This window comes from Colletotrichum spaethianum (genome assembly GCF_022836535.1).
Source record: "Colletotrichum spaethianum MAFF 239500 DNA, contig69, whole genome shotgun sequence".
Lineage (NCBI taxonomy): Eukaryota > Fungi > Ascomycota > Sordariomycetes > Glomerellales > Glomerellaceae > Colletotrichum > Colletotrichum spaethianum.
Window position 1 is genome coordinate 79,932 of NW_026054839.1, and position 27,610 is coordinate 107,541.

The 27,610-nt window shown below is 51.9% G+C and overlaps 6 protein-coding genes across 6 annotated transcripts; 3 read left to right on the forward strand and 3 right to left on the reverse strand.

Annotated features, from left to right (window-relative positions):
* Positions 1-267: 267 nt before the first annotated feature.
* ColSpa_12665 (serine/threonine-protein kinase tor2) lies at positions 268-1,773 on the reverse strand (the record flags this gene model as incomplete). The annotated part of the gene is made up of 1 exon (XM_049278877.1): positions 268-1,773. One exon carries the CDS (start codon positions 1,771-1,773, stop codon positions 268-270), a length of 1,506 nt encoding a protein of 501 aa, XP_049134834.1.
* Positions 1,774-6,916: 5,143 nt separating this feature from the next.
* On the forward strand, positions 6,917-8,161 carry ColSpa_12666 (uncharacterized protein; the record flags this gene model as incomplete). The annotated part of the gene is made up of 2 exons (XM_049278878.1): positions 6,917-6,981; positions 7,093-8,161. The coding sequence occupies 2 exons, from the start codon at positions 6,917-6,919 to the stop codon at positions 8,159-8,161; spliced, it is 1,134 nt and encodes a 377-aa protein (XP_049134835.1).
* A 5,064-nt stretch (positions 8,162-13,225) lies between these two features.
* Positions 13,226-14,075, reverse strand: ColSpa_12667 (uncharacterized protein; the record flags this gene model as incomplete). Its single annotated transcript, XM_049278879.1, has 3 exons — positions 13,226-13,297; positions 13,371-13,944; positions 13,990-14,075. The coding sequence occupies 3 exons, from the start codon at positions 14,073-14,075 to the stop codon at positions 13,226-13,228; spliced, it is 732 nt and encodes a 243-aa protein (XP_049134836.1).
* Positions 14,076-17,901: 3,826 nt separating this feature from the next.
* Positions 17,902-19,014, reverse strand: ColSpa_12668 (NAD-dependent epimerase/dehydratase fum13; the record flags this gene model as incomplete). Its single annotated transcript, XM_049278880.1, has 1 exon — positions 17,902-19,014. The coding sequence occupies one exon, from the start codon at positions 19,012-19,014 to the stop codon at positions 17,902-17,904; it is 1,113 nt and encodes a 370-aa protein (XP_049134837.1).
* A 6,257-nt stretch (positions 19,015-25,271) lies between these two features.
* ColSpa_12669 (myotrophin) lies at positions 25,272-25,739 on the forward strand (the record flags this gene model as incomplete). Its single annotated transcript, XM_049278881.1, has 2 exons — positions 25,272-25,297; positions 25,511-25,739. The coding sequence occupies 2 exons, from the start codon at positions 25,272-25,274 to the stop codon at positions 25,737-25,739; spliced, it is 255 nt and encodes an 84-aa protein (XP_049134838.1).
* A 1,015-nt stretch (positions 25,740-26,754) lies between these two features.
* On the forward strand, positions 26,755-27,208 carry ColSpa_12670 (uncharacterized protein; the record flags this gene model as incomplete). Its single annotated transcript, XM_049278882.1, has 2 exons — positions 26,755-27,158; positions 27,181-27,208. 2 exons carry the CDS (start codon positions 26,755-26,757, stop codon positions 27,206-27,208), a joined length of 432 nt encoding a protein of 143 aa, XP_049134839.1.
* Between the last annotated feature and the right edge of the window lie 402 nt (positions 27,209-27,610).

Sequence of the window (27,610 nt, forward strand, 5' to 3'; positions counted from 1 at the left end):
TTAGAATGTCATATGGGGCGGTGGCCTCCACTGTGAAAAGGGCAGGACGTCCGTCACTTGCCAGCACGGATGCATGTTCATATTTCACGCAATCATCCCCCTGTTTGACCAGACATCGTTTGAAAGTTCTCGTGAATCTATTGGTTCTGCTGCAAACGGTGTTGTAATCTAACTATCCTCGCTGCTGTACACAATCCCTTTGCGATGCTTCTTTCCAATACGAAGGAGTAAGCTTCCACATGATGTGCTCCCTACCTCAAGCCGACATCAGGAAAACATCCCCGCGATGACTGGCCCTGGTAGTTTCTCCTTACTCTTGTTGAAGCGCAACATGTTGAGGACCCCTGTTTTGCTCAGACTGATCCCGTGCTTTAGCATCTCCGTAACCATACGCACGATAGACCTCGGCGAATCCTGCAGAAATCGCGTTGCCACCGCATCGCCGCTTCTTGATGCCGCCCAAAAGCAGTGCGAATACAACACATGGAAGATCCTCAACAGCTTGGGCTCTCGCGTCAGGAGACTGATCACACCCCAATCATCTCGCGCATCCGCCAGCCGCACCAGCTTGTCGATGACGGTGCACAACACTTCTTCGTCCATCTTGGCACCACGCCGCAACAAGATCGACACCGTAACGGGGTCTCCGTGGCACGTGGAGAGTGTCCAGGTAAGGCTCGTCGCACCGTGCGAGTCGCGCTGATCAATGTCCAAAAGGCCCGAGGAGAGCAACATCTCAGCCTCCCAACGACGCCTCGCGCGGATGAGCTTCAGCAGAAGAGGCCCCGTCCAGTTGCAACGCGCAGAAATGCAAACCATTGCGTTCGGGTCGGCGCCTGACTTGACGAGACGCTTGATGAGCCGTTCTTTTACTGCCGCCGTCCTCCCGTTTGTTTGCTTGGACCGAGCCAGCAGTGCCAACTCGAGCGGCTTCTGATCATAGATACGGAGCGCGGGGTCGGCCCCCTCCACCAAGCCGTCCGACTCGCCGGTGGCATCCGCTCCGGCTTCCAGAAGTGACAGGGCTGCGGAGAACATGCCGTCTTCGCACGCCATACTCAAGGGCGTCATGCGCCACGTGTCGATCGTCGTCGGCTGGTTGACGTCCGCCCCGAATCGTGCCAGGTGAGCTATGACCGTCTCCGGCGACGGTGACAACAGCGAGTGGATCAGCGGCGTGTCCCCGTTGCTGTCGACCTGGTCCACTCCCAGTCCTCTCTCGTCGATCAGATAGGTGATGACTTCGGTCAGTCCCGCAGCGACCGCTTGGTGGAGCGCATTGATTCCGAACTCGGGAGACTCGAGGCGTGCGCCATGCCGAAGGAGGACCATGGATTTCTCCGCGTCCCGGCTGAGAAGAGATATGAAGACGGGAGTGCGTAGCCGGCAGTCCGGGACCCCGTCGATATCCGCACCGTGATCGAGGAGAAACGATACGATCTCAGTATAGCCTTTCGAAGCGGCCAGGTACAGGGCCGTGACGAGGAAAGGGCTGGGCTGTTGGGCTTCGGTCATGTACATGGTCGTCGGTTTATTGTAGTCAGCGCCGGCTCGGCGGGTATGCTCAAGTGTGGCGAGGGCCACGCGCGTGTCTGTACAGCGGGCAATCGTCTCAAAGACGGCGGAATACTGACCGTTCGTGACATCGTGCCGGTACAGCTTGGGGTTGAAGAACGAATGCCAAGCGTGCGAGCATCGTGCGAATTGGGACTGGATGTGGGGTTCGTTATGGTTGAAGATGTGCCATGCGACATCTAGGGGGATCGGCTTCATGGGGAAGGATTTCTGTGGCTATGGAGCGAGATATCTTGGTCCATGTAACGAAAGAACACCGCGCTGGGGGTACCAAAGACATTGGCCGAGTCGGGCTTGCTGGTTCCATGCGTAATGTATGAATTCAGTCTCTTCTCTACATCCAGTACGTCGCAAACGGATCAAATATCCACTCCAGACCCGCGGTTGACGCTGTCGTCAGCGATGGTATCTGCATTTTTTCTGCATTTTTTTTTCTGATCAGACGATACTTGCTCCCGCTAACATTGAGGCATTCCATGCATGCGTTAGGTGCACTGTGTACTTTATTTGCAAGAGGTCTAAGGCGTATCTGTAGACTAGATATGCCGATGTTGGCTTCCATGATGCATGTGTATTCGAATGGTTTGTTTTGGCTCGGCTCAGAACTGACATGGGGATTCGGTGCAAGTGCCTATCACTTTGCGGCGCCGCTCGAGACCGGTTTTGGACGCTGAGCTTGGTCTACCTACCGCAAGTATTCGTGAATGCCCCGCAGACAAGTTGAGTAGTTGAGTATGTAAAGATCGAGTGTTTCTCGGTTCTGACTCTTAATGGCGACCATTCTCAAGCCTGGTGTAAGATCTTGCTCGTCCCGACATAAACCCTTTCTGTACAGTCTGTATCTGGCTCTATATAATGTATTGGAAAGTCGAGGTCCAGAAGCTGGCATTCGTCGCCGTTGGAACGACGCGCTTCCAGCCGCTTCCAGCTGTTGGGGTAAGGCCTTCCGAGCCACGCAACAAGGGTCTTGCTTGCTCCCCGCTTTTCCCGTCTCACCTGCAAGATCCGTCTTTGGAGTAGGCACCCCCAGCCCGCAACAGAAAGCTTGCATGCACCAGCAAGTCATCCGGCCGCAAAACCTATACCAGGCTCCTTCTAGCAGCAGGTTCGACCCTCGGGGCTAGGAATTCTCGAGCCTGTAAGAAGGGTGCTGCTCGTCCCGATATGTGGCCTTTTCTTAAGATCCATTTCTGGCTTCATCTACTGCATTAGAGAGTCGAGATCCAGAAGTTGGGCTGCAACCACGTTGTTGGTGGCCGCTTCTGGTCCCAGCCAGGATCTCGCTTGCTTACCTTGATCCCCTGTCTTGAGCATCCGCATTTGGCTCTTACCAGAAGCCAGTTCTGGCCCGTCCTCCCACACCAAGGACCTTAATGACCACTCCATTTCCCATATCGGAAAAGTTGGATTTGGCTCTTGTTAGACGCTATTCATGATGTCCCCAAAATCCATTTCCAGTTCCCTGAGTTTGGAGCGAGATTATCCCCAGCCACACAGCAAGGGTCTTGCTTGCTGAGTCATGTCTTCTGGTTTTTTTGGGAAGGCCATTTGTCACTTTTTGATTCCGGCTTTGGGAGCTTTGGGAGAAAATTTGCGCAGCCATGCGACTAGGCTCTTGCCCAGTTGTGTAGAAATGGATGCCGAGACCTAGAGATCCAGTTCCAACGTCGCCGCAACGACGAGGCAGGTGCCAGTTCTGGCCTTTGATGGAGGATGTCCTCAGCCACGTCCCCAGCCACGCAACAAGGGTCCTCCGTGTCCCACTACCTCCCCTGTCCACACGCTCCATATCTGACTCGTCCCAGGAACTGGTTCCTGCTGGTCTTCCCAGCCACGCAACAAGGAGCTTTCTTCCTCTACCACTTACGGTGACTGCAAGATCCATGGCTCCCCATTGCTATGTTGAAAAGTCCGGAACATGCTAAGAGCCTATTGGGCTCCTAAGATCCCAAGATGGGCCATTCAAGCTACACCGTGTATGGTCCCCGCAAAGACCCATTTCCGGCTCCTATTAACATAGTGGAAAGCCATGGCCTGGAAAGCCAGTTGTAGCGCACCTGCGACAATGACGCGAAAGTCGTTTCTGGCTTTTGGTCGAGAGTCTTCCCAGCCATGTAACAAGGAGCTTTCTTGCTCTACCAAGTGTTCTATCTGCACAATCCATATGCAGCCCCTGCAAAAGCAGGTTCTGACCTTTCATGGAAGGTGTTCTCAACCAGCCGACAACGACTCTATCTGCTCTGCTACGTCCCCGTCTGCAGAATCCATCTCCAGATCCCAATTGCCACCTTGGAAATCCGTGACCCACAAATCGCCTTTCGACGCCGCTGCAATTCCATCTTGAGAGCCGGTTTTTTTTTAAGGAGTCACTATCCCCAGCCATACAGTACAGCAAGCACCTTACGTCGCCGTGTATCCTGTCCGCTGGTTCCTATTCCGACTCCTAGCCTTCGTCACTCTCGGTCGAGCTCCGAAAATCCAGTTTCACTACGATTGCGCACATGGCGAGTAGCACAATGAAGCGAGAGAATCGCCTTTTTCGCTCCCCATTCCTCCGGTTGTGGCGGTGTCCGCTCGCTTCCGCCATGAACAGATTCATAGCGCTTGACGACAGCACTAGCGAGCAGACAAACCTTATCGCTGTAAGTCAAGTCACCCACTTCTGGGCACCCCACCCATGTGGGCACCCCAAAAATCCCTCAACACCATGACCAGCCTCCCACTTCAAACTATCACAACATTTTCATCCCTTATCCAAATCACTTCATCTTTTGCAGATACCTTCTTCTATACCCTATGGGTCAATCTACCGAGTATGAGGTTAGCAAGGCTCTTGGGGATATCGCCAACGGCGTCCCTGTCCAGGCAGCATCTAGGAAATGGGGCGTCCCTCGGTCAACACTTCAGAATCGCCTCAAGGGTATCTAACCTAGAGATATCGCATTTGCTGACCTCCAGCGGCTCTCTGTTAGTCAGGAGGCTAAGCTGGCCAATTGGGTACGGATACAGGCTGACCTTGGGCTTGCGCCAACGCATCAACAAGTCAAGGTTTTTGCCCAGCGTATCCTCCATGCCATGGGCGATACCCAGCCTCTAGGGAAGAGATGGATAGACGCCTTTGTACGAAGAAACCCATCTATCAAGGTCCAGAGAAGTCGATCTATTGATTCTAGACGTGTTAATGGGCATCTACTGAGATTATTAGGGACTGGTTTAAATATCTTGCGATCCCATCAATATCAGCCATCCAGCCAGCCAACAGATATAACATGGATGAGACTGGTATCCTTGAGGGTCAAGGAGCAAATGGGCTAGTGCTGGGCAGGGCAGAGACGAAGTCTATACGCAAAAAACAGCCTGGATCGCGAGCCTGGGTATCTATTATCGAGTGTATCTCAGCTGATGGCCTGGCACTACATCCGCTTGTGATATATAAGGGCAAGACAGTCCAGCAGCAGTGGTTTCCTCTAGATCTTGGCCCTTATGATGGATGGGAGTTTACGGCAACAGAGAATGGATGGACAACTGATGAGACTGCTGTTGAGTGGCTGCTAAAGGTCTTCTTGCCGCAGACTGCCCCCTCCCAGCCTGATCAGGCCAGACTGCTGGTCCTGGATGGGCATGGGAGCCATACAACGACAGAATTCATGTGGCAATGCTATATTAATAACGTCCATCTATTATTCTTGCTGCCACATACCTCCCATGTCCTTCAGCCACTAGATCAGTCAGTCTTTAGCCCAGTCAAGGCAGCCTATCGCAAAAGGCTCCAGCCTAACCTCAGCCAATAGAACGATTCAACTATAGTAGGCAAAAGACACTTCCTATCTTGTTATCAGCTAGCACGCCTAGCTGGGCTGACGAAAAAGAACATTCTAAGTGGCTAGAAATACACTGGACTATGGCCTGTTACTATGGATAAACCTCTTATGAGCTCTTTGCTGCTGCCCAAGGCAACAACACCAGCAACACCACTTAATAAGGCTGCCCAAGGTGCCCAGGGTATCCAGGATGCCCAGGATATAGAGGGATAGGCATCTGCTTCATCTGCTGTTGCATGGTCTACGCCTAGGAAGATAAGGGACCTTAATAGTCAACTGGACTTATTCAGCAAGCTAGATCAAAGTATTGCCACACAACGCCAGCTCTTCAGAAAGGTCAAAAAAGGCTTCCAAGAGCAGTCCTTCCAGCTGGCTACTGCCCAGCACCAGATACAGCTTCTCCAGGCCCAAGTCAGCAACACTACAGCAAGGAAAAGGAAGACTGTCAAAATCGACCCTAACACTAAGTTCGCCAACATCAGCGATATACGGCAAGCCCAGATCGAGGCTGGCGATGCTGAAATTGACACAGATGAATCCAGCGCATCTGATTGCCCTAGTGAGGCAGAAAGCTGTATCATAGTTGCATCTGGGCCTCGGCGATAGTCAATTGAAAAGGGTGGTGTTGTTGCGATAGCTTCGTTTTGTGGGTGCCCACATGGGTGGGGTGCCCAGAAGTGGGTGACTTGACTTACTTGAAACACCCATTTCCGGCTCTACTCGCCAGCTGGAGCATCATCAATCTTCACAACCAGAGGTGTACGGAGTGACTTCTTTCGGCAGTGACACCATGTGAAGCAGGTTCACACACTTGGCGCGTCTGTTTGTAGGAGGGCTTGAGATGAGGGGTTATCCCAAGGTCGGCGTACTGCCGAGGGCAGAGTGACATTTTTCAGCGAAAGCTTGGAAAGCGAAAACATTGGACTGCCGTTTCAAGTGCGCCAATGTAATGCAAAGGCGAAAAAAGGCTATTTTCATTTTAAGCTTTATCTGTTACCCTAATTGAGCTGTCGACTTACTATGTAGTCAAACAACGTTAGAGAGGTGCGCAACCAACACGTGGCAAGGGTCCGGCATCCCTCTGCCGCGACGACAGAGTTAACAGAATCCTGGTAGTCTCACGAATCTTACTTTGGTCTATTCAATTTGCCTTTTTGTAATCAGATTCGATGCGTCCGGACATGCTGGCCAGTCCGTGGGCTCGACCTCAATCGGAACCCCCCCAAAAGGAAATGTGTAACAACTCCTAACGCTCATGCCTATTCCTGTTGTCCTACATCACATTGTGATGTCTAATCGTGTTCACCTTTGCGGATACCGCCTCCGCCAAGATTTGAAAAATGTGGCCGCCACGACCAAGCTCGGCCATAGCGATCGAGACACAAGAAGGATATCTCGTGGAGGTATGGGTAAGGGCTTTGAGGATGACGACATTAGGGAATTGAGGGAATGTAATTCACGGATGCTGATGAGCATACAGACCTGGTACGCGATTGGCATGGTAATCATTGCTCTCCGTCATGTGGTGCGCCTTCGAACAGTGGGCTTCAGAGAATACCATGGCGATGACTACCTTTCTTTCCTTGTAAGCACTTTCACTGGATATCATCGATCAAATATGTGACCCATCAAACCTAGCCAGCACTAACCATATCCTATGACTGACATAGTGCATCCTCTTATATACTGTCGATAGCACCATGGGCTATTTCGCCTACTACGCAGGGGGAAACATCAACGTGAAGCCGCAGCAGGTCGATTCACTCAGCGACGAAGACGTCAGGATCCTCGAGATGGGCAGCAAGATGGAGTTCGTCACATGGTACACCTATCCCAGCTTCGTCTGGGTATTGAAGTTCAGCATCATCTTTTTCTACCGACGCCTCACTAAGGGCCTGATAAAAGATCGGACACTCAAATTCCTCTTCCTCGTTTGCGGGCTGACCTGGGTGGCGCTCATCGCGACCGTGAGCTCTACATGCTGGCCCTTCCACGACAACTGGACGGTGCGCCCCCTGCCCGGTGAGCACTGCATCTTTCGGGCCCAGAACTTTTACGCCCTGGCCGTGCTCAACGTCATCACCGACGTCTTCATCCTGACCATTCCGGCCCCGATGCTCTGGCACCTCCGGTTGCCACTGTGGAAGCGCGTCGGCGTCACCTGCCTTTTGTGCGGCGGCCTCTTTGTCATCTCGGCCGCCATCATCCGCGCCGCGTTGACGCTCACGGCGGCGCCGAGCGTTTTGACCATCAATATATGGGGTTACAGGGAGACTGTCGTCGCGCTGCTGGCCGTCACGGCCCCTGTGTTGAGTCCGCTGTTCAGGCCGGGGTTCTGGAAGCGAGGGGCGCGCATTGGCAGGCCGGTCGATGCGCTGCACCGCGAGGCTGAGGAGGAGCTCGGGGCGATAGAGAGGAGAAGACGGAGGCTGTTCTCGTCGAAAATCAAATGGGACTTTGGAAGCAGTCTGATGGAGACGTCTTACCTGTCGGTCAAGTCGAGCATGAGGTCCGCCATCATGACCACCACCACAGTGCGCCACGTGGAATCTGATATTGAGGCTGCTGCTCCACAGACTTGCGCAGGAGGCAATCAGGGCTCAGGTGGTGGTGACGCGCACAGGGTGCCAGAAGGTGGTGTGCATACTGGGATGGACTTTATTACCGGCTCCTCTCTTCTAGCTGGAAGCGAAGAGAATGTGAACTTATCGCGGCCCGAAAATAGCAATTACAAGAAAACCAAGCATGAATTATCTTATCATTAGTCTAGTCTAGCGCGATATAATAAATCAGTACCACCCTTTGCTGTTTAGTATGGTCATGACTGTTGTTATTGTTGTTGTTGTATTTAACGCCATGGCGGCAAGGGTGGAACCCTTGTCGCAGACCTCCCGAGGGGTATGTGGCGTGGAGAGCCGTAGGCTAGGACTATGTACTTCATACATCGCCCTTCCTTTCGTCCTCCAAATCATGCCTGATGGCTACTATGCCTTCTATCTGTCCCTGGTTCCCGCTTGTTCCCCAGTTTCATTTCTTCTCATCTATTCCCTTTAGGGGTTAAGTTGGCTGTCTAGGTCCCGTGCCGGAGCTCGTCCCCTAGTAACGTAAGCAGATCTTCCGGAAGAAGTCTGTCACGCGAAGGAAGGCCTCAAAGCCTTTTAGGTCAGTCATTAGTCCCTTGAAGTATCCTTCGAGGGATCCCATAGGTCCTATGGGGTCGAGCGGACCAGTTGGGTAGAGGGTGGGCCACTGCTGCCTCCCCGCCAGGGTCGCTGGGCAGTAGACCAGATGATCTACCTCCTTTGCCTCCCCGCAGGAGCAGGTTAGCAGGGCTTCGGTGTGGTTAAAGCGTCGGTGATAGTGTTCAAAGTCCCCGTGGCCCGACCAGGCCGCTAAAAGGTGGTGGAGGGTGCTCCGTGGTAGGGCGAGTTCGGGAGGGCAGGAGAAGTGTACCCTCAGGCCAAGCTGGGCATACCGTTCTGTCGCCTCTCTGCCCCACCACTGTCTGTACTGGTTTCGCAATCGCTCTCTACCAAGCCGTCTGATTCCGGAGAGCGTAGCTAGTTGGCCTAAGGGGGCCGGCAGCGCTGTGCCCTCCTTGGCTAGTCGGTCCGCCTCTTCGTTGCCCTTAATGCCCTGGTGCCCTGGCGCCCAGTGGGTGTGGATGTTGTATATCCTCGCAGCCGCTTGGATCTCGAGCACCGCTGCTTGTGAGGAGTCTGGGGCCTCGCCCCGTATTCCTTGGATGACACTGGGGTTGTCGATGCAGATGTGTATAGGCTGGCCTTGGGAGGTTAGGAGGGCCCGCCGGAGTCCTATCCTCGCCCCTTCAGCCTCAGCGTCAAACACCTCTGCTAGACCGAGTCGGCCGCAGCCCTGGGCCACGCGCCTGTTGCTGCGGTAGATGACAAACCAGTATCCTGTGGCTCCGTTCGTCGCTCTGAAGCCACCTGAAAAGACAACCATGTGGTTGTCTGGTACGGTCTTTAGCCAGGCCTGGAAAGCTTTGACTGCTTCTTCCTTAGTCTGCTGGACTATCAGGTCTTGTGACCCTGGGAGGCACTGCGGTTGGATGAGTGCGGGTCTCGGGCATTTTGGTGCAAGGTCTGCAGTCCGTTGGAGCTTCGTCTGCTGCCGCCCTCGTTGAGAGAGCCTCGGGACAAGAGGGTGTTGTAGATCAACCTTCTTTAGGCGTGCTGCGAAGCGTAGGCGGACTCCTTCTAGAGCCACCTTGCTTGGTGGTAGTCCAGCATCCCTGAGGAGGCTGCGTGTTGGAGTTGTCTTCCAGGCCGGCAGGATAGCCCTTGCCGCTGTCGTGATGACGCTTTCAACCTTACGCGCAAGGCTCTTCTGGCCTGTACTGACTGCGCCTGTCTGGGGGAAAGGTTGCGGCCGGTATCGGTGGCTCTGGCAGGGGCTGGCTTGGTCATGCCTCCATACCAGGTCTCAGCCCCGTAAAGGGCGATTGGTAGGACGCAGGAAATCACAGCCTTGCGTCCAGCGGCGGCCGGGAGCCCGCCTTTTGTGTTTGTCAGGTGTCTAAGATGTTGGGCTGCCTTCTTAGCCGCAGCCAGCTTCGTTTCAACTCGGTGTCGGAAGGAAAGCCTCTTGTCGAATCAGACCCCTAACCAGCGGATAGGCACAATGGATGCTTCTATTTCCAGCTCTCCCGCCTTGATCCCTGGCAGGTCTCTTTGTTGCTTGTGTTTTCTTGTGAAGTGGATAGCTTCGGACTTGTTGTGATCGAAAGCGACCTTGTTCTCAGCTCCCCAGTCGAGGATACGTGCGATCTCTTGGCCGAGGATCGCAGCATTACTCTCAAGGGAGGGGTCCATGGCCAGAAGGCCGATGTCGTCTGCGTATCCGAACCGGAGCTTCGGGTCTTCCACTAGGATATCCGCGATATACAACAGGAAAATGATAGGTGACAGCGGGGAGCCCTGGGTAGCCCGCAGGCCAGGGGGAATTCCTCTGTTGTTGCGTCCTCAAGCCGGACTCTGGCGGTTCGGTTCGAAGCAAAGTGGAATATCAATCTGATCAAGCTGTGAGGCCAGCCTTGTTGGCGTAGCCGGACAATCAGACGATTCCGAAGGACAGAGTCAAAAGCCCCTTAGACGTCCATCGTTACCAATGTAGCTGTGAGCCCTTTATCCAGAGCCATTTCGATGTCGTGGGCGAGGCAGGTGGTTAGGTCAACCGCTGACCTGCCAAGTAGAGCCCCTAATTGTTGTGGGCTTGTCACCCCTTCTAGGATGGTAAGGTAGGACCTTCTTCTGGCTATCAGTCTCTCGAGCCCTTTCCCAAGACAAGACAGTAGGGCAATTGGCCGCCAGGATCCGGCTTTTGAAAGGTCTGTTTTCCCTGCCTTCTGGATCATAGCGACCTCCGCCCTGCGGAAAGACTGGGGGAAGTAGCCCGTCTGTATGCAAGCTTGGAACAGTTGTCTGACAGGATCAGATATAAGGTCCCAGCAAGCCTGGAGCAGCCGTGTTGTGATCCCGTCGATGCCAGGGGTCGTGGTCTTTGTCAGGATAGCCTCCTTCACTTCTTCTCTACTGATGGCATCATGCCAAGGTATCCGTCGTCGAGGGACTGTACGGACGTCGAACGGGTCTCCAGGCAGATCGTCCTGGGCACTGAACCTCTCTATGAGGGCTCTTCGGAGTGCCTGGGCCTTACCCTGAGTGTCGTTGATCATCTGACCCTCCACTATCAAAGGGGGGCTTTGACCCCTAGGCTAGCCTTTCGCCAGCCCATAATCTTGTAGAGTTCTTGGTCCGGGGAAGCTCCTTCGATCTTATCAGCCCAGTAGGCCCGCTTAGCTTTCCTGACTGTCCTCAAGAAGACCTTCTGCTCTTCGAGGATAGCAAGGCGTGGGGTAAGAAGGCGTAGGGTCTGCTCTAGTTGTTGGGCTTGTCGGCAGCAGGCCTCGCGGTACGTTCGGTGGGCTACTGCGCACTCCTCCGTCCACCAAGGGGCCCCCTTCCCATGCTTTCCTCGTTTCTTTCCTACAGCCTGGACAGCCGTGGAGAGAAGGTCGGTTATTCTTCCAGCTTGGGTGTCCAACTCGGCAGGGGTAGGTTCGTCCTGGAGAGTGGGTAAGACCGAGGCTCCTGCTCTGATCAGGTCTCTGAACCGGGGTAGGGCCGAGTCTGGGACTGATATTGACCGTGGTTGATCTGTCTATTGTTGTCGTTGCTTATGAAGCGGGATTGTTGAGACAATTGCTTGATGATCGGCCCCTGGGTGAAGGTGTGGGCTGACCACTGCGTGTGCGAGGGGAATGTTCGAGAAGGTAAGGTCAAGTACATGGCCTTGGGCATGGGTCGCAGTCCCTGTCTCGCCAATGAAAGACAGGCCGTGGCCATCTGCCCAGTCTGCTATGTCGTCCCCCTATTCCTGTTCTTCGATCCGGGCTCCCAGGAGTAGTGATGAGCGTTAAGGTCCCCTGCCACAAGGACTCTTTCTGGCGGCCTGTATCCTAGGAGGGTTGTAGTTGCGTGATTGTGAGGGTCTCCTGGTTGTCTGTATACGTTAACCACAGTAATTTCGTTATCAACTGTGATCCATAGGATGTCCCTTGTCTGGACGGGTCTCTGCTGCTGGGCCTTCCACTTCATCCCTTTCCGTATGTAGGTCATTACCCTAGGTCTGGTTTCCCTGTCCTTCCAAAAGTCCACTGGGACGTAGGAGTCAAAACCTGGATGTGCGTTGATTTGCATTTTGACAACATAGCCTATCCAGGGTTCCTGGACCAGTACAATGTCGATCAGCTCAGCCCAGCAGAGCTCCAGGAAAGCTGTATGTGCTGGCGACTGCTTCCCTACGTTGCACTGAGCTATACGTAGCACCTGTGGAGAGGCCTGCTTTGGCCTACGTCTCCGAGTCGAGTTCCAAGTGGGTGTAGGCATTAGCAACGTTGTAGTCCGGTTTCTGGGCTACCCTCTGACTCCTGCTTAAGAGAGGTAGAATAGCACGGTTGGTCTGGGGAGGACCCTCGGCGTCCTGAGGCTCGTCCTCACTCATGCTGCTACTATCGGTGTCCCTGTCCCCGAGGCACACGATTGAGCTCTCGGAAGGTGTCCTTTTGCGCGGCCGCTTGGAGCCGAGCGGTTGATCCTGGTCGGAGGAAGGGAGGTCCTCAGGCTGTTGTATGCTGTTCTGAGAGGCGCTTAGACTGGCTTCATAGAGGGCATCATAGGCCTTCTGTCCCACCTTGCGGATCCGGGCCCGCTCCTTCCGGTCTGGCTCCTTCCGGTCTGGGAGAGCAGGGATGCCGTTCATCGTCATAGGCCTTGCTGGACAATTCTTGTGGCTAGCCTGGAATGGGCCGCAACAGTTCGCACACTTAGGCTTAGCTGTACAGGGCCCAGTCTCGTGCGAGTCTGAAGCTCTGCTGCAGTCGTTGCAGAGCGGCTGTCGGTTGCAGTAACTGTTTGAGTGGTAACCCTGGCAGCCGGGGTCGTGTCTGATAAGCGTCTTCCTCTTCTGAATGAGCTGGGACCTGCTACTTTGGTTGAACAGTCTGAAGGGTTGTACCTCTGTTAAGAATGAGATCACCCAAGAGACTTCGTTCGTAAGGGGGTTCGGCCCAAGGCGGGATTGCCGGGCCCGGGTGGGCTTCAGTCTTGTCTGGGCAAAGACCTCGTCTTCGATCAAGGTGGCTGGGTCCAGGGCGTCCCCGTCAACGCTCCACAGTTTGGCTGGGCAGCGCGGGACGACGTAGGTAAACCACTTTATAGGGGTCTCTATCTTGTAAGCCCCTAAGCAGCCCGCTAGTTTTTGCTTGTCCGCCAGGAGGCCTTGCTGAATCTGCTTGTTTGATGGCCTCAGTGAGTATCCGGTCGCAATGTGGTAGATATGAGGGATATCTGCCAGTTGGAGGTCAAAGGTCCGGCAAACTGTCTGGCGTAGGGCAAAAGGGGCGTTCTTTCGGGCAGCCGACAGGCCCTCCTCCGGGATGCGGGCGAAGACCCGGAGGTCTTCTTTCGACTGGGGTTGGGGCTGGGGTTTTGTCTGTGGTCTGGCCTGCGGGCGGGTCGGAGCCCGGTGGGGGTCCGGAGCTGCTGGTGCCGAGGCCGTGACGGCGGCCCAGCTCCGGGTCAGTATCGGAGCATGTTCCTTGTTAATGAGCTTCTTTAGGGCTTGGATCACATATGCCGTATCCTCTTTCGCGATCTGCTTCCTGGGGCCCTCAAAGCTGGAGAAGACATTATCGACAGACTGCGCGATAGTTAAGAAGACATCCTTGCGGGCCTCATAGTGCCTGGCCTCCTCGTCAAGAACGGACAAGACAGACCCAGTGGCGGTCCTGCCAGTGGCTGAAGTTGAGATCGGAGGCCCCTTTGCCGATGGGGGAGCCGGATTGAAGGCGTTAGGCTGGTTTCCCGCGAGGCTGGGCCGGAGTGGCTGAGTCTCGGTATTGCGGCGGCGTTTAGCCCTTGATGGAGTGGTTGGCTCTGGAGGTAGCCCAGAGCCCCGATCGGGGCCGGCCGGTGAGGCCGGCAGTGTGTTACGGCCCAACCAGTTGGGGTGCTGGCCGGCGTAACTATATAGTGCAGAACAGGGGATAATGATGCAGGCGCATCAATACCGAAGCTTTTGCTTTGTGGTGCAGTTGGTTGCCCTGACCTGCTCGTAACACAGTGGTCCGATGCCCGCCGGAGGCTGTGAGGCCATCGCGGAAGGGCTCCGGAGCAGAGAAGTGAAGAGTTTTCGGCTGTTAAGGGCTCTGGTGTTTCACCACCTGATTCACTAACAGCAGTTGCCAAGACAAATTAGGCGAGAGGGAGGTTGCAGCGGCTTCTTGCTTTAGGCAGTAAATCAAAATTAATTTCGTTTTATAATCTTATTATATTACTGTTTAAGACTTTATTTAGTTAGTAAACTAATTGTGAAGGGCTAGGCCTAGAGTTTGGTTCAACAGGTAGGTAGCTCAATTAAGTTTTATCTAAAGCTAAGGAGAGGAAGGAAAAGGAAGATGACTATCGAGTGGGGCGCCACGTAGATAGTTAAGCTATCGGGCGGTCACGCCGGGGGGTCGCCGGACGTTCGGCCAAGGCAAAGCCTGGCCACGTTCAGGGCTCAGCCTGTTACACTAATATCTAATTCTTACCTAGTTATAATAAAAGGTAGTTTAAAGTTTTAGGAAAAGTTTTTATTTAGAAAGTGTTGAATGGATTCTCTCTTCCTGAGAGAACCCGTGTGTACGATCGTACTCGGGTTAAAGTTAAGGTGAACCAAAGATGTATTTTCCGTGGTTATCTTCCTAACTACAAGACTTGGCTTTCGTACACGAGATATATGATCTCGTACGTCCCCGAGTCAGTTCGGCATGAATACACTTTTGATCCCCTCAATGGTTAACCGAGGGCCGAATATCCAGTCTGTGCCCTCTGCCATGATGTGTGTCCCTGAGTCGTGCGTGTCGTACAACCAGCTGGTGCTGTTATTCCAACAGATAGTTTTTTTATGTTCCTATAGTTAATACCTAGGTTACTAAATAAACGCTTTATCCAAGATACCAGGAATTACTTATATGTTACTAAAAATTCTTCAGATCCTCTACGCGTTATCTACGGGACTTGGATATCTTATAAGAATTCGATAATTCCGAAGTTATTTCCTTAATCGCATGATCGTAGGAGGAATCTTCGCGATCAAACCAGTCAGATATGTTCAGTGTTAGACCAAGATATTCGTATTACCCGGCCCACAATCGCACACTCCTGGCGCACAGCCAACCGGCCTATAATTAATCTACAGCCAGTCCAATAATATCTACCCCATTAGCTGAAGCGAAACGTTCGTAAGCCCTTATGCGGAGTAGATTCATTTAGGGTGTAGCAGTCCGTTCAACTTAGGTAACAACTCCTTAAGATCTCCTATCTCCCCGGGCGCTAATGAACAACTTTTTTTGCTTAGGATTAGAGTCATCAAAGGCATAAGAGTCCGTTTAAGCTACCCAATAAGTATCAGGTTTTTGTATCCCACCGGGCGCTAATAAACAGCGTTTTTGCTTCAGCCGAGTTTCACTATGGAATGTTTGTTTTTGGAGTGTTTTGCTTGGTTAGATATTACAGTTTAAACATTTGTTTGGTCTTATCAGCGCGTGGCGAAAATATCGAGCACCGGCAGCCGATGGGATGGTTCCATTCTCAATATCTTGTGGTACGTTAACTCTGCTCACAGCAAGAACCAGGCACTGCGAATAGGAATGAGATCCAAATGTGATTTAGAGCTATCCTGGCTATTATCGCAGCGCAACTACGTCGTTCAGGCGGCCCTTGTTGCAATTCTGAATTTTCTCTGGAGACCTAAGGACGCTAGAATTGAATAGAACAGAATCAAAGATTCCAGTCCACTCTTTACTTTCCAATTTCGATTGTTGCTTATTCAAAATATGTGTGTTTGAGTTAAAAGGAGAATATGATTACATAACCCACCCACCCCACAAGAGAGCCACCCCCACATCCGAGCCATCCGAAATTGCTGCATCGTCAAGAACATCCCTTTTTTCAAACTATCGCAACAATTGCTATTTGTCGCCAAACAACGCCATCTTTTTGGGATACCTTCTCTATTACACCATGAAGCAATACACTGAGTTTGAGCTCCAACGAGCCCTTGCAGACGTAGCAGATGGCTGCCCTATCCGCCAGGCTGCTCGTAACTGGGGTATACCATACCAGACCCTTCAGCATCGGCTGCACGGCAGGCAAAGCAGAAATACTGCGTGGGTTGATTATCAGCGATTATCGCAGTCACAGGAGGCTAATCTGGCTACTTATATATCTACCCAAGCTGCCCTAGGCAGTGCCCTTACCCATTAGCAAGTGAAGGGCCTGGCAGAGCGTATGACAGGCGATACCCAGCGACCTCCGGGGAAGAGATGGATAGCTCGATTCCTGCGGCGATACTTATCAATCAGGACCCAAAGATGCCGATCGATCGATTCTAGGCGATATAGAGCCCATAATTACTGCAGATGCTATCCAAGAATGGTTCAGTTATCTAGATCTGCCAGCAATCAAGGGTATCCATCCATCTAACCGATGGAATATGGATGAGACTGGCATCATGGAAGGCAAAGGAGGCAATGGGCTGGTGCTAGGCTCTGCGGCATCGCGATACGTCCAGAAAAAACAGCCTGGATCTAGGGCATGGATATCACTGATTGAGTGTGTGTCTGCTGCTGGGACCTCTTTACTTCCCCTTGTTATATATAAGGGCAAGTCAGTCCAGGCTCAGTGGTTCCCATCATCCAACCTATCTAGATATGCTGGCTGGCACTTTACAGCATCAGATAATGGCTGGACGAATGACCAGACTGCCCTTGAGTGGCTGAAGAAGGTCTTCATCCCAGGGACTATGCCCAGCCACCCAGACGAGGTCAGGCTACTGATTCTAGACGGCCATCACAGCCATACAACAACAGACTTTATGTGGCAACGCTTCCAGCATCACATCTATCTGCTGTTTTTACCGCCGCATTCCTCTGCTGTCCTCCAGCCTCTAGATGTGTCAGTCTTTGGCCCATTAAAGCAAGCATATCGGAAAGGGGTTGGAAGTCTAGGTGACTAGATAAGTGACTCAACTGTTGCTAGCAAAAGGGCATTTCTAGACTATTATTTCTATGCGCGCAAAGCAGCAATAACAACCCAGAACATAAAGTCTGGCTGGAAATGGGCTGGGTTATGGCCAGTATCTATACGGCGCCCTCTATCCAACTCCCTAGTATCAAAAGCATCATCCAGCCAGCCAGCCAGCCAGCAAAGCAGCAGCCAGCAATGGGATGAGGCAGTATCTGCTATCCCATGGTCAACCCCTCATCACTCTGCTGATCTGCGGCATCAGTTACATCTATTCAACCAGCTGGGCAAGGATGCCCTAGATACCTATACTATCCGTCACCTATCTAGAAAGCTGCAAAAGGGATATGATGAGCAGGCATCTAGACTAGCAATTGCAGAGCAACAAGCCAGCGATCTGCAGGCCTGTCTAGATAACCAGCACAAGGGCAAGAGGAAAAAGGTCCCTACATCTCCTAACAGCACCTTCGCAACAATAGCCCATATCCAGCGGGCGCAAAATACGGATATCGGCGATACAGATAGTCTAGATGAATCCAGTGCATCTGAATTATCTAGTGAAGCCGAAAGTTGCATCTGGGTGGGTGGAAGAGGGAGTGAAATAAGTGGTGATAGTGGTAGTGATGGTGGTGCCCATGGTGGCTCGGATGTGGGGGTGGCTCGTTAACAGGGTGGTTGTGTTAATCTTTTTGGCTAACACATAGTGCTTCCTAGTCCTTAAAACCACAGAGTGTTAACCCTGGGTTCATGACTAAATGACAGTCCACTCCGTGGCTTTCTTTGGAACGCCTGGATGGCTGTGCAGCCATGTTGTCATCCTTCAATGTTGTTTATTTATGCACAGACCAATACTCATGTAGTAGCATAGAGTGGTTCTTGGTAGAAGGGTGTTTTTGCGTTGGTTTACTCGGGTATCATTTAGGTTGGTCCAGTTGAATGTGTTGGCCGATACCCGTTGTCAGACCAGCAGAAGATGAAGATGGCGAAGAAACTGCCGACCGCATCTTTCTCATCTCGATATATTGACTCAACGCACTCATGACCTGGTCTTCGAAGCTGAGTAATTTCATCCCAAATACATTCTCAGTGATGGAGGCATCAAAATCGAGGTTGACAGTACCGACCGAACCGCTCTTGGAGACAATCCCGCATTCAACGGCCTCGATGAAGTTCCTCTTAGCGATCAACTTCGCATCATTCCAGCGCACTCTCGTGCTGAGAACGTAACTGCTGTTGCCTGGAATCGAGGGCAGAAGGGCTTGGACATGAATACGAGCAACGTCATTGATATGGACCGCTGCACCAAGGTAACTACAACCAAACTTCTTCCCGCAAACCGTAGCGAGCACAATAGCATTGGATCCTTTCATTACGTCGGTGCATGTTTTAGCGATATCGTTACGACCGATGACGAAGGAAGGGTGTAAGTAAACGGCATCAAAATGTGGTCTCTCCGCCGCCATCCACACTTCAGCGTGCCAGAGAGCTGCAACCTTGGACCTGGCATAAGCGGCGAACATGCTAGTAGAAGAGCTCGATATGTGGTTGTTTCTCTCGTCGGGTCGAACGGGTGTTTCGCGACGCTCACGACCTTCGAGCTGGTCCAGTGTAACAAGGGCAACAACAGAACTAGTGAATATGATACGTCGGACGGTGCTCGTACGCTTAGCAGCTCTAAGTATGTTGAGTGTTCCATAAACCGCAGGCTGGATAAAATGGCTCTGATGTAGCTCGTAGGGTATAGGATTGGCGGTGGGAGCCGGTGAGGCGATATGAATGACGGCTGAGGCGTTGTGCATAGCGTCATTGTACGCACCATCTACCGTTATATCCGGTACAATGCTGAATGTAAGTCTCGAGCGAGGGAGTTTGAGGTCATAAATTCGGGGATGAAATCGTATAACGTCGGCCTTGGCCTGCGAACGAACGGCGCATCGTACGTTGTTACCAGCCTTCAGCGCGTGTATAAGAACAGCGAAGCCGATGTGACCTGTAACGCCTGTGATAAGGATAAGCTCCCCTAGCATGTTGCAAAGCATCGATGCTTCTGTTTCGTGTTGTGATAGTTTTTCGGAAATCTGGGTTTCTGTTGGAAATGCCTCGTTTGCAGAATGTGAAAATTTGACTAGTCACAAAAAGCACGCATCCTACTATGGCGGCGGAGGGAGTCTTAAGCAAAACGAATTCGCTGGGACGTAGCCTTTGGACCAGTATGAGCCACTCATACCCGACCAATCACGATTTCTGATTCAAAATCCCTGATGATTGCTATTACGGAGGTTCAGATACCGAGCCATACACACCTACCTAACAATGCAGACTTTAAGCGTCTATGTTTGGACGGGTATTTTGAATCGGAACCTCTTGCCGGAAAGCGCGGTGAAGCGGCCGGCCCGCTCCCACTTGAAATGCCGAGGATTGTCTTATCTTTGCTTGTCGTAATTGTCAGTGCCTACTCACCAGCGATACTCTACCGATGTTTATTTCTGTTTCCACTGAAATGTTCATCTCTCTGTACCTGGCCTATTCATACGTTTTGTATGTATGAAGTAATTAAGATATGCCCGACAGGCTACTAAACCCTAAGCACGCATTGACTTACCGGTGCATCCGCAAGAACATTTTAATACAGTTTCCGCGTGGTTTCTTGTTGTGAGACGAGCTCTTTGACCTAGTCACTGATACTTTCTGTTTAAACACCCAGATGCAACGCATCTTCGTATTAAGCAGCACTAACAGTTTTGTTCAATAGTCGAAGGTACAAATCTTCCACTAGGCTATATGTTCCGGAAGCTACCTAAGAGTTGTTCCACCAAGATTACAGTAACTAAGATTCAGGTAAACCGACATGTGCTATCCCACCGGCTGTCGTCTGAGGTTATCCTAAACGTTGGGGTATGAACGTCGTCCACTTGAAATAAACATTCTTAACCGACCTGAAGCATGGTGCTAAGCGTACTAAAAAGGAAGTTATTTGAAAATCTGACTTTCTATAGATAAGGTTTATTTAGCTTGTTTTTAATGCACTATATAGTCTGATATTCAACTTTGTCTAGACTATTACGTTATACTATGATATTAGGCCGAAATGAAAAACCCCTGCAAGGTACCCTAATGCTTACCCCTTTACTATTTTAGGTTTAGCTAAAATTTGCAGTACTTCTGCTAGCCTGCTGGCTGATAGCTAATTTTTCCTCCTATCTATCACTAACACCATCACCATCACCATCACCATCACCATAGACGTATCCAACTGCTGCTGCTGCTAAGGCCGGCAAGCTGATTGCTATACAAAGCAGCTGACTGATACTGATCGTCTACGTATACGTACTCTCTTTCTTGACGTCAGATACAATAGGCAAGAGATTGCTGGACAGACTGGCTATCCCATCGGGTGCTGCTTGACGCCATTTCTGCCAAGGGTGGGGTAGAGCCAATAAATGGCTGTGAATCTATTAAGTTAACCAATAGGGTTACAGTACCTCTGTTGCCTATAGATTTTGGGTATGCCAGAGGTACCAACAATCCTCTTGGATACATAAAGGTACGTTGCAGTCTAAGCAGCCCTTTCTCGTATATTTACGTCGCTGCGTGATGCTATTCCCAGACATCTCGCCTAGGGTCTGGCGGGCTCTTACTGCCCTTAGATTACTACAATAAGAGCAAAGCGAATTAACCTTCCTTGATCCCTTTGTATGGTGTTCCCATGGGATTGAGGTATTCCTTTTATCTATAGCCCGTTTCGGCCGTGACCTCTGCCGTCCTTTTGCTAATGGTCCAAACTGTTGAATAAGCTGGGATGCAAGCAGCTGCCGCCAGTGGTAGTGGGTTTTCACCTTCTGCCACCTAGGACTGCCCCAGAGCTGTAGCAGGAAGCTATTTACAACTACCACTTCCAGCAGGAAATTCCAGGCAATTGACTGCCAGCCCCCTCGCCGAATAGGATGGCTGTATTGATAATAGGACCTCATCTGGTCACTCACATCAACCCCATTCATCTTGTGGTTGTATTCATCGATTGCCCTAGGGACTGGAAGGTCCTTGCGGACGTCTGGGCCAAACACTTGCCGGGCAGCCCTCTTGGCAGCAGAATCCCCAGCTGGGCGGCGGCGGCTGCGGATAACTTCCTGGCCGTTCCGGAAGACAGTTGACAGGAAGAGTACTAGGGCATTATCCTTCCAGGCGAATTGGTTGACCTATTCATCAGTTAGTTAAGTAGGCAAGCAAGTAGGTAGGAGGGCATTAGGTTGCTCACCTCCCCATCTAAAGTAGGGATGTAGTGTATTTTGCCCCAGGGGATACCCCGTCCTTCTGTCTCTTTCTCAACAACTAGGATCTCATCTATCCCACTATCTTTCCGGCAGGTACCAGAAGCTCCAACCTGTTGCTTCCGTAGGGTACGAAAAAGCCGTATAGAGGCGAAGAGGTTGTCAAGAAAGACGTGGTAGGTTGCAGCTGGAAGTAGGGAGATAAGGGTAGTTACTACCTGCTGCGTTGGTGTCAACAGAGCCAGCTTTCCACCAGCTGGCTCAGCTGGCCCAGCCGGCCCAGCCGACCGGGCTGTCCGGACTGTCCGGGCGGGCTGGCCTGGCTGGGCCTGGGGGACTAATGCGTATGGGCCCTTTCCATGTACGTGCCACAGCCACCGTATACAGTAGCCAGACTGGGCAAGGATCCAGATCTTATAACCAGTTGGGATAGGTTTCGTTGGAATCGTTGTTGTCTCTACAGATCGACCTGTAAATCGAACCATAGCCTCATCAACTGTAAGATCTGAACCAGTTGTATAGAGGGAATTCCCAGTCTCTTGGATGTGGGCTGACCACTGGTTGACCTTCCGGTATACATCCGGCATTTGATCTGGGGCCCGGCCCCGGCCCCGACCTTGGCCCTGGCTGGGCTGGCCGGGCTGGAATTCAGCAGTGTCGAATATCCGCAGTCGCTGGAGTAGTAGTTGGAAACGGTCCCGGGATATAAACCGCGTGAATAGGTGGATAGGATCCTCCTTTTGCTGCTGGGTTGACCAGTAGGTTGATAATCTAGATTCCCTATGGATCCCTATATATAATAGGATCCCTAAGAAGAGGTAGATCTCATCTACTGAAGTCTTCCTCCATTTATATACTCTAGACGTTCTAGCACGCGGGCCCTCCTTCGACAACGGCGCCGCATTCGTCCACTGGGCCCACTGCTCCACGAGGCCCTGCGGAACGTATTGCATGAACAGGTCAAGCGGGCTTGCCGGCAGCCCCCGCACCTCTTGGGCCCGGGCCGGCACGTCAAAGGGTCGGAAGGAGCCCGGAGGACCATGCTCGGTAGCCGGAGGTTCGTGGGGCCGAACTGTTGCTGCGTCACAGCGCTCGGGCGTACAGTCTGTATTACAGGCAGCGGTAAGGTCTTCTGGAAGGATCTCAACTACTATACAACTACGTGTAGAAGTAATAGAATCATCAGAAGTAATAGAGGTATCAGAATCACTAGAAGGCATTTTAGCATCAATCAAAATGGTAATTAGAGTGGTGATAATAGGTAAAAGAGCATAGGGGTACATGACGTATCGTTAAGTACCCCTTTGAATGCGGGGTAATAATGGGTAAATAGTGGGTACTTGGAGGTCTTGGCAAAAATGGCGTCAAGCAGCACCCGATGGGATAAAAGGACCCGCATCCGCCATATTGAAGGACTATGTTATTTAGGATCTAGAACTTCGCCGCCTAGCATCGCCACCTCGCCATTGAAACAGTAGTCCGCAGGTCGTTCTCCTCCAAAATCCTCGATTGACCTCTGCAGCCCTTCAGTGATTGGGTCGTTTCTTTTTATGGATTCGTTTCCGCCGCGAGACGAAGGTGAGTTATCAGTAAGTTGAGTGGCCTGCTACCAAACGCTATACACTGGCTTTCCATTAGCGACTGAGATGGCGCTAAGTCTCCTAGCAATGGCACTCGAGAAGGGATATACGAATGGTAATTAGGTGGAGATAATCAAGAAAGATCTCGACTTAAGGGGCAAACGACATGAAAGATATGGCCAGGTTCCAGTTGCCCTGGTGTTACGAGCAGGTCGGGGCAACCAACTGCACCACAAAGCAAAAGCTTCGGTAATGATGCACCTGCATCTTTATCCCCTGTTCTGTACTATATAGTTACGCTGGCCAGCACCCTAACTGGTTGGGTCGTAACACTTGGTTGTAGATTTGGATCTGGCTCTAACGGACTCTTCTGCGCCACAGATGCAGATTTCTGTCCAAAAAGTTCAAGGAACCCGCCTCTGTATGTTGAATATATGTGGCTCGCGTGTGCACTTATACGAGGGTCCCCATGAAGGCTCAAAATTCTTGATTTACTAGATGCAGACTATCAGCGGAGGGTATTAGCTAACCAAGGCTTTTCTACAGTGCAAAATAAGCACGAGTTCACCAGGCCCTGTATTGACAGGCTGACTAGTAACAACAATAGAACCGCAAAGGGACCGGACTCCTCCGGGTTGTCCCGGCAAATAATATGCGCGACAAAAGGAGCCGCCCAAACCAGGATGTACCCAAGGGGGTATACAACAAGCAGTCGCAGTTGGCGACGAATCTTGTCGCGCGTCTTGGTCATACCCGTACCATCCATGGTTGGGGGAAAGAGAAATGGGGTTGAGATGTGTTCGGGACCCGATTCGAGGGACATACTTTGGCGTAGGATCGACCAAATGTTCGCAAGTGATTTGGAGCGGGCACTCGTTGGGCTACTTGGCGACTGCCAATAAGCGCTGAAACTTGCTCGATGGTGGTGGTGATGATCTGGTGGATTCAGATCAATGGTGTCACAATGAACATAGCTCTGAGGAGGTGGCGAGATGGGTTGAAAAGTCGCAGAACGGGGGCTGACGTTGGATTCCAGTTCTCGGGGTGAGAGAGCCTCCTCCATTACAGAAATTCGACCATCGTCGTCGGTGGCGTGTGTCGGCCAGTTCCACGTGATCTTTTGGTGACTGTGCAAGAGCTCGATCTCGGCTGCCATCTTAGTAGCCGTGAATGAGGTGCGACGTCGCTCCGGCTCCTCCATGGATGTCACGGATCCGCGGCAAAACGTGGGCTTAGTGGGCACCCAGTGGACGTGAGCCCGGTGTTTATCATCTGGCATTTGTGTCGCGCATGCGTGCCTCATGGCGCTGAGGCGACTAAAGCGCCGCATGCGCAACGTGACATACATGGAAATGTAGGCATAAAGCGCAACAATGGTAAGAAAAATCATGTAGCGGGGCACCCAGTTGAGGGCGAGCCTTTTCCATTCGAGACGGACGGGCAAATAACAGTAACCGCCATTGTTCTCGTAATCAGGCCAGTTGAGGAAGGCCATAGAGGCCATCAGAAGCGGGAAGCAGACAAAGGCGCTAAACGCAAGGCAGCGGCGGCGACGGTTACTGCCGTTCTGGCGCCCAGATTGTTGGGGTCGGAGTAGGCAAACCACTAAGTGGAGGGCGATGAGAACAACGGCAGCATCGGATGCCTCTATGCTGATGGACAGAAAGAAGCCGCTCGCTTGGCAAAATGATGATTCGGACGTGACTGGACCGGTCTTAAAGTCGACAATAGGGAACATGATGAGTAGTAATGACTTAAGCAAGTCGCTCGACGTGAGCAACATGATGAGGCTGGGTCATTATTAGCAGGGAACTGGATTTCGAGGTTGTCTCAGTTTGGTTCCAAGCTGATACAGCATCAGCCAAGATAAACTCACTCATGTCTTAAGCTTCGTCTTGTGTGAGAAAACCAGTAGAAGGCAACAGTGGTAGATGCAAAGCTTAGAGTAGCGACAGCTAGCGACGTGAATTGACTGATTGTCCATTGTTGGTCCGCCAAACCCTCATGAATGCGGTCGTAAGCCGGGCTTCGGCATATAATAAAGACCTCGGGCACCGATGCAGTAGGAGATTGCGATACGTCGATATCTGGCGGCCACGATACCATAACGTCTGTAGTAAGCGCGCCACCTGTCGTAGCCTAAGGATGGAGGAGAAAAGTTGGTTCATGTGGGAGACTTCCAACTCCTCATGGCGATCGTAATAAGAGGATGGCCGTGGCTGACAGTCGTTGCAGAGGTTGAGGTGTTTGGAGTTACAGCCTTTGAATCTGCCCCGAAATCCTTCTCACTCTATGGCCAATCCAAGTCGGTTCGACAAAGTTGTAATTAAGGAATACCTGGTGGGCCGAAGCCAGTTCAACCTTGAAATGGCCAGTGGCGCAATCGCGAGGACTTGCCTCACCTATATTAAAAGCATTGACTGTAGATTAGAGACCATGAGATCGACCTTCCCTCTGGCACGGTATGCTGCGGAGGTTACACTGGTACATGCCCAGTTGGCAGGATCGTCCTATGACACTTTTGATGATACAGCAACTTTTTTCCAAGAAGAGACCACTTTAAAACGATGGGACTACCTCTATCAGCCTGATAGGCCTTGGAGGTATGAGCCTGGGTTTCCCGAAGCAAGAAGCCTGTATTATACTTGTCTCGGTGGACTCTCCAGGGTATCCAGATTTCTCGTTGACAAAGGCGCCGACGTCAACGTACAGGGCGGCAAGTTCGGCAACACTCTCCAGGCTGCTTCTTACGGAGGCCGTCAAGAGATCATACAGCTTCTCCTCGACAAAGGCGCAGATGTCAACGCGCAGGGCGGCAAGTACAGCAACGCTCTCCAGGCTGCCTCTTACGAAGGCAATGAAGAGATTATACAGCTTCTCGCCGACAAAGGGGCAAGTAAATAAGACAAGTACTGTGAAAGATCAGATCCCAAGGGAGTCGCCATTCTGGAGGATGATGACTGTAGATGTACTCCGAGGCTGATTTGGCAGGGGCCTTAAGCTGACTGTACAGCCCTGAAGATAATACTGCCTTAACCACCATTTTCTCATTTGACGCGGCGTGGGAATGGAGTCCTCCGTGTAAAATGATTCACACCATTTACTGATTCTTGATGTCTTCGATAAGAGCTCAAACTTTTTCAAGCACTTCGGCGGTCCATTGTAGCCACGTTTACCTACAAGTAACAGAGCACTTATGGCCAGGCAAACGCCACTTAAATCCTTGACAACCTTTTTGTGAAAAGCATTGGCTTCGTTTCTCTGGTATGCTTCACTTAATGATGATTGTACGGCGGCGCCAGTGCCACTGCAGCAAGCAGTTCTTTCCAAACGCCTGCTGGCAGAGAATGCAGTTGGAATTTATGGCGGAGGGCACGGACTCGAGTGTAGATATAGAGGCCAAAAGTGGAATCAAGGTTTCCCGAATATTGATCGGACAGAGAGCCAATTCAGTATGAAAGATAATTGGACAGCTAATAAGCACCGGATGCCTGTTTGAAGGTAAGCAGAAGTGTACCTTATCGTCGGCCGCACTGTAAAGACGCTCCACTAAGTCCCCATTAAACCCACTACTTCACAAGACTTATGTCGACGTATCATCATTGCATTACCGTCTAGATTTCGCGCTAAGCTGTGGATAGATCTGGCTTATACTTGTACATCAAAGTTTCCTCAAGTACCCTTGGCCTGTGCACCCAGACTGCAATGAGTGCAAGGAGGACATTGAAAGTGCACATAGCTTTATGCGCGCCCAGAAAAGGAGATTTCGAAAAATCCTGTTAGGTCGATTGAATTTCAGCTCATTATCATCTTTTGTTGTTGCTGTTGAGAGTCAGTTGGGTGTTTTGCGAAAGGGGTGGTATCGAGACGCGTGGCGCGGCACTAGTGGACCCACTTTCGGCGCGTCCCGTCGTGAAACATGCAGGCGGAGTCGGACACAATCAACGTCGCGTCCGACTCGGGAGAGGCCAGCGGAACGGAGCGGCCACCGCGACGGATACGCAAACCGACGACCAAAGTCCGACTGAACGAAGGAAACAAAGGGATTGCCGACAATGGAAGCGCAGAGCCGAGCGATCTCGGAGGAAATGGGGTGCGGAGGGCGACCACCAGGGGCGCGTCAGCCGCGAGAGGAAGGACCAAGGCGACCGAGGACGACGACAGAACCCTGCTGCTGGACATGGGAAAGCAGATGAAGGAGCTTCACGCATCCCTCCAGGTGGTTTTCAACGCATGGAAGAAATCGGAACTGCGAAACAAGGATATCCAGGCCGAACTTCGACACGTCACGGGCGAACTTCGGACGGCGAACGAGGAACTCGGGTCAATCAAAGACGAGTTGCAGACGGTCCGCGGCGACCTGCAAGCGTTAAAGCAGCAAGTTGAAGACGATAACACGAAGACACGCGAAAAGATCGAGGCTTTTTCGACTCAGGCTTCGGCGCAAAGCGGCCCCAGTCCGTCCTACGCCGCCGTCGCCCGAATCCCCTCAACCAACCAAACCAGCGATGCACGGACCTGTACGTCCGGCGTGAACCCGCCCAACGTGGCTGACACTCTGTACTGCACGATCGATACCTCACGAGTTGAAGCAGAAGATGACAACAAGCCCAACGCGGGCGCGATCAGGGTGGCAGTGGAAAAGGAGATGCGAGCGGACGGGCATACGGGATGGCGGTGTCAGGCCGTCACCGTGAACTCAAGAAACGGGAATCTCATCAGAATCGTCTGCCGAGACGACGCGGAACAACAAATGGTCAAGAAAATCGCGGAGA